Genomic DNA, 6,472 nt, shown 5'->3' with positions numbered 1-6,472 from the left:
ATGGGCATCATCACGGTCTGGACAAGGGGGAGGAGGACAGGTTAAAGGCAGAAAGCTTACACTGGCTGTCTTTTTCTTTTTGATGTATCGGGGAAAGTAGCTTGCCATGAAGTAACTTTTGGCCACCGGAGGACTAGATGCTCACCCTAGCTTTTGGAAGTATTTTAAATTCAGTTGTTACACGCCCCCCTCCAAGTGCATTTATGATTCTGTTAACAAGGAAAAACAGTTGAAACTGGTAATGTCTAGCCCATTTGATTAATTAAGTGCCATACTTTAAATTTTGCTGTTAGACACTTTTCTAAAAATATGTTTATATTTCTATGCCTTTGAAAGCTTACCACCACACAAATCACAACTAAATTTTCTTTTATTATTTCTCAACTTACTTGATTTTTCAAAAAGGAAGGACAACTTAAGATACACCCACTTGATGAACTGCTGCGCTGTCAGTACTACTGCAAGCACTTCACAAAAAAGTGTCCAAATGACTAACAAACATGAAAAAGGTACTCACTGATAAAGATTTGCCATTGGAGATATACAAATTAGAGCCATAATAAATTGTTATTACATTCCCAGCAAAATGTTTAAAATTAAAAAGAGATCATACCAAATGTTGGTGAAAATGTGGAGTAACTGAAACTTTCATACATTGCCAGCACCTGGGTAAAATCTCTTCAGAAGGTTGTTTCAGTTATCTACTGACCCTAAACCTATGAGCAATCCCGTTCCTAGGAATGTGCTCACCTCTGCTTACCAAAACACATGCACTGAAGTGTTTATATTCATAACGGCAAAAACCCAGGAACTCACCAAATATGCACCACCAGTGGAAGGAATAAACTATGCTTTAGTCACATAATGGAATTCTATACAGCAACAAGAATGAGCAAACTACAATTACATGCAAAAATATGTATGACTCTCACAAATAATTGAGGGAAAGAAGCCAGAAAGCATCACAAAAAAAGAACAACTGTGTGAGGAGAAATTTATATAAAGTTCAAAAATAGGCAAAATTATCCTATGAGTTCTAAGAAGTCAGAAAAGTAGTTAAAACCCTGAGAAGAATAGTTGACTTAACATGGGCAAAAAGAGAACTCTTGGGCTCCTGATATCATCCTGTTTCTTGATCTGGGTGTTGGTTAACTGGGTGAGTTCACTTTGTGAAATTCATCATGGTATATATTTATGATTGATACTCTTTTCTGTATATATCTTATACTGCAGTAAAAAGGTGAAAAAGCGACAATTATGTATACTGCTGTTAAAATGAAATTGTCCCATCTTTTGTCTAAGGCCAATTCTATCCAACTGTACTTTTTTTTTTTTTTTAAGTCTTTAAGGCATTTATTTCATCCATGGATTTTGGGATGTAATTTATGAAGTTGAGAATCATTACAGTACAGTGTACTGGGTTGGCCAAAAAGTTTGTTCGGTTTTAAGTAAAAATAAGACATTTTTCATTTTCACGAAGAACTTTTGACTTTATTCACTAACTAAAGGAACTTTTTGGCCAACCCAATATTTCTTTTATTTTTTACATTAAAAAAATTGAAGTGTAACTGATTTATCATGTTGTGATAGTTTCAGGTGTACAGCAAAGTGATTCTGTTAGACATATATATGTCTGTTCTTTTCTAGATTCTTTTCCATTATAGGTCACTACACGATATTGAATATAGTTCCCTGTGCCATACAGTAGGTCCTTGTTTATCTATTTTATATATAATGGTGTGTATCTGTTAATCCCAGATTCCCAATTTATCCTTCCCCCCATCCCCCTTTGGTAACCATAAGTTCGTTTTCTATGTCTGTGTCTATTTGTCTTGTAAATAAGTCCGTTTGTATCTTTTTTTTTTAAGATTCCATATTTAAGTGGTCTCATATGATATTTGAGCACTTTTCAATCCTCCTCTTATTTGACTTCTCAGCATTATTTGCTACTCTTGTCCATTCCTACCATTTAGAGAAACTCTCTTCCTTGTGCATTTATGATTTACTGGCTCCTGATTTCCCACCTGACTTCTCTGGTCACTCATTCTGTTTTCATGGTGAACATCTCTTCCTTTACTCATTTTTGAAATGTTATCTTGAGTCCAGACCCCTCTTCTGAACTACAGGGTTCTATATCTAACTGCCAAGCAACATTTTCACTAGACATCTCACAAGTACAGAAAAGTCAACTAAGCTTAATATCTCCCTCCTTAGTGTTGTTCATCTTTCCAAATTCCTTGTCTCAGTAAATAGCGCCAACCAGTACCCAACCCAGAAACCTATGTTCAATTTATAGTTATTGCATGAAACACAGAAGATGCAAAATTGTGGATACGACTTTTGCTTCTCATCACAGTGGACTAGATATAGTGAAGGAATCATCCTGCTACAAAACTAGATGTGAATCAAAAACAGTTTTTGATGTTTTGTTTGGCTCTCAGAAATTAGAAAAGTCTTCAAAAACCCTTCTTCCTACCAAATAAAGAGAAATAAGTCTTGAGCAGAAATTAGAGCAGGGTTCTTTATGCATGCTGGAGAGATGGAGTTGGTCTGACTGCAAATGCCAATGGCAGTTCTGTGTGAGGAGGTAAATCTGATACTCCTGCATTTAGGACAGGGGTCTCCAACACCTGGGCCACAGACCGGTACCGGTCCACAGCCCGTTAGGAACCGGGCCGCACAGCAGGAGGTGAGCAGAGGGTGAGCGAGCAAAGCTTCATCTGCCGCTCCCCGTTGCTCGCATTACCGCCTGAACCATCACTCGCGTTACCGCCTGAACACCCCCCCACCCCCGTCCGTGGAAAAGTTGTCTTCCACGAAACCCGTCCCTAATGCCAAAAAGGTTGGGGACCGCTGATTTAGGGGGCACCATAGAGAGGTTTAAAGTGGCCCCAGGTTGCTGGCACTCCTGGACATTCAGCAGCAGCAGAGGAAAATCATCTTTGAAATGAAGTGTCTTCAATTTAAGCCATTTGAATTCCCACTTACGTAAGATCCAGAAAATATAAATTCATAATCTAAGATCACCAAGTACACAAGGAGGCAAGACACCATGCGTGAGAGAAAAAAATAACACAACTTATTTAGATATTGGGATTGTCATATACAGAGTATAGAATAACTAGGTAAGAAATGTTTAAAGAAATTTAGTATGGAACCACAAAGTTGGGCAAACAATGAGACTATCAGGAACAATGAGAAAGATCTATGTGACAATAAAGTGGAATTTCTCAAAATAAAAAATAGATTTTTTAGGAATTAATAAAACTCAATGTAGGGGTTTGCCAACAGATGAAACATAGTCAAAGAATGAACTGGAACATGTGACTGAAGAAATTTCCCAGAATGCAGCACAGAGAGGTAAGAAGATGGAAAAGCTAAGAGATATGGAGAACAGAAGAGGAAAAGGAAACATTTATTTGAACCCTAAAAGAACAGAGTAGAGAGAACTGAGGGAAAGGAATAATTGAGGAGGTGATGACTGAGAATTTTCCAGAAGTGATCATAGATATAAATCTATGTTTCCAAGTAGAAGAAAAGAAACCCAGGTATAGATACATCATAGTGGAACTGTGGAACAGCAAAGACAAAAAGATTCCAAAAGTAGAGAAAAAGAACATCATAAAGTACAGCAGCAATGATGAACACCAGAATGAATGAAATAATACCATCTTCAAGGTGTCAGTCTTGCATTGTAGATCCAACCTATTTTTTTTAAGAATGAAAGTGATACAAGGATATTTTCAGATGAACAAAAAGAGAGTTTACCATCAAGAGACCTCCACTAAAAGAACTTCTAAATATTTATTTTAGAAAGAAGAAAAGGATCATAAAGTAATGGTCTGAGGTATGAGAAGGAATGCTAAGTAAATAAAATAGGAAACATATAAATACATGTATATAAGTACCTGCGTAAAAAGTCTGGAGAGGCGTGATCAGACTTAAAGTGTTCTAAGGTTCTTGGATTGTCTGTTGGAGAGTTTAAGACATTATTTAATTTAAAGCTTTGTTCTATTAAATATGCATGGTACAATTTCCAGGGTAACACTAAAACAATAGAAATTGAACATACAAGTTCCACATGAATAAAAAATTAAAGGATAAACACTACTCCCAAGCCCTCTATTTAGGAGCCAAGGCCATTCAGCTGAACAGAAATAGTGTTCAAGCTTTGCTACTTAAGGGAGCAGCATTTAGAAACATGGGCAGAGTCCAAGAAGCAATAATCCACTTTCGGGAGGCTATACGTCTTGCACCTTGTCGCTTAGATTGTTATGAAGGTCTCATCGAATGTTACTTAGCCTCCAACAGTATTCATGAAGCAATGGTAATGGGTAACTATGTTTACAAAACTCTAGGAGCCAACGCACAGCCCCTTACCCTTTCAGCCACCATTCGTCTTGAAGACCCAGTGACACAGGAGAAAGCAAAACTTTATTAGATAAAGCCCTGACCCAAAGGCTGAACTACATTAAGGCTGCGGAGAAAAAAGGAAAGCTACTTACCAGAGAACAGAAATACGAAGTTGGAATTGCTTTGCTGCGGAACACGCTAGCTAATCAGAGTGACTGTGTCCTGCCTCGGACCCTAGATTTCCTTGTAGCTGTCAGTGAGTATCAGGAAGCAATGGACCAGTACAGTATAGCACTAAGTGGTGGACTCGCTCAATCCTGCCTATGGAACTGGAGTTGTTTGGAGAGTCCAGGCATTAGCAGTTTCTCTGTGACTGGGTGGTCATTTCACTGCTGTGCCAGGGAGATGACGCATTAGCCAGGAAGAAGCAAGGCAGAGATTCAGGTCTTTCCTTTGTTTGGTTGTCCCCTAGTTTGGACCCCAGTGACCAGAAGTCTCTAGAGGGGATGCAGAAGGTGGAGAAGGAGAAGAGTCCCGCGGATGCCACTCAGGAGGAAGACGTGGACCACATGGAAGGGAGTGGGGAAGAAGGGGACCTGGGGGGCAGCGACAGTGAGGCGGCCCAGTGGGCTGGCCAGGAGCAGTGGCTCGGCATGCAGTGAGGCAGGCTCAGCTCCGTGGCCACCCTGGCCCGCCCCGCTCTGAGCACTTCCATGGACTGAAGGAACCTGTAAGGAGCCCGCTCTCTGGGAAGTCAATGATTCAGCATGTGATTGCACCAGGGGTCTCTGCCCCTTTCTAGTAGTGACTTCATTTTTAAAAACTGGGCCTGACCAACCTTCCATATATCTCCATCCTCCTCTGCTCCAGCCAGGGAGCACAAAGGGAGCGCTCTGAGAGGCCCGTAGACGTGTCGGGGCTTCTGGTACAGAGTGCTAACTTGCAAGCTCGAGGAATAGACAGTCGGACTGGCTCTTTCAGAGGGTTTCCTGTCCCAGAAATCATTATCCTGGGGTGTCCACACTTCCCTAGTAACCTTGCTTCCTTCTGCAATGTTAGTAATGTTAAGCTGACAGTTGCTGTTTTGCAGAACAGTTCTCCTATTTGCTAATCTGGTAACTTGCCTATGAACCTGGGTCGAATCTGAGAAACAAGGGTGACCTAGAGCATGAACAGAGGTGCAGTTGGGGTAATTAATAAAACCGTTTTTTGTACAGTAAAGAAAAAAAAATTAGACTGCATATTAGACAGAAAGCCAAAATCCAGCTAAGTGAAGAGACATGTAAAATTTAAGGACAGGGAAAGTGAGAGAGAGAGAGAGAGATGGAAGAGAAGAGAGGAGGGGGAGAAAGGGAGGGGGAAGGGGAGGGAGACGGGAAAGATATATCAGATAAATATCCATAAAAAGAGAACTGGGATAATTACCTTAATATTTGACAAAATAGATTTTAAGACACACACAAAAACAACAACAACAAAAAAACAGTACTAGTGATAAAGAGGGCCACTACTTAAAAGTTAAATTTATCAGAAAGAAAAATATAACAATTTAAACTTGTATTAACTTAAGCTATAAAAATCAAAAATTCATAGTTTCAGGGTAAAATTGACAAATCCAGAATTGTAGGTACTCCTTGTTTTTTTACTGTGAAAATCACAAAACAATGGGTAAATACATTTAAAAGATAACATGTTTATTGCTTGTGGCATTAAGGGTGATTTTGCTCCATTTTCTAAACTTTGATTGTTGTGACAATTGCTTTTATAATTAAAACACCTTTTTTTTTTTAAAAAAAATGAAGTATGGAAGTTAAAATTTTAGTTAATTGAGGACTTGAGGTGGGCTTAGTTAATTAGTGTTTTACTGTTTTGGGGCTAATTATATAGTTTTAGTTCTTACCCCAATGTTTATCAGGTTGAGTACATCTTAATTACAACTTGTTTCTTTGTATTTTGCTAGAATGTCAAATGATTTACACATGGACTTAAAATTGCTCAGGCAATCCTTGACTGATACATTAAAGAATCTAATTTACCACAGTTACTGTTTTCCTAAATAAGAATAAAAGATTTTGCAAAGAATGCATAATAATGCATTCCACATTTAAACATGCTACGA

The 6,472-nt window shown here is 38.8% G+C and overlaps 1 protein-coding gene across 1 annotated transcript; it reads left to right on the top strand.

Moving 5' to 3' along the window:
• The first annotated feature begins 4,081 nt into the window (after positions 1-4,081).
• LOC116752591 (anaphase-promoting complex subunit 7-like) lies at positions 4,082-5,015 on the top strand. Its single transcript, XM_032629380.1, is given in 3 exon segments — positions 4,082-4,424; positions 4,427-4,651; positions 4,798-5,015. Coding segments are annotated over 3 exon segments (786 nt in total).
• Positions 5,016-6,472: the final 1,457 nt, after the last annotated feature.

This window comes from Phocoena sinus, chromosome 4 (assembly GCF_008692025.1).
Source record: "Phocoena sinus isolate mPhoSin1 chromosome 4, mPhoSin1.pri, whole genome shotgun sequence".
Taxonomy (NCBI): domain Eukaryota; kingdom Metazoa; phylum Chordata; class Mammalia; order Artiodactyla; family Phocoenidae; genus Phocoena; species Phocoena sinus.
The sequence above is the reverse complement of the archived record's forward strand: the minus strand, read 5'-3'. Positions and strand labels throughout refer to the sequence as shown.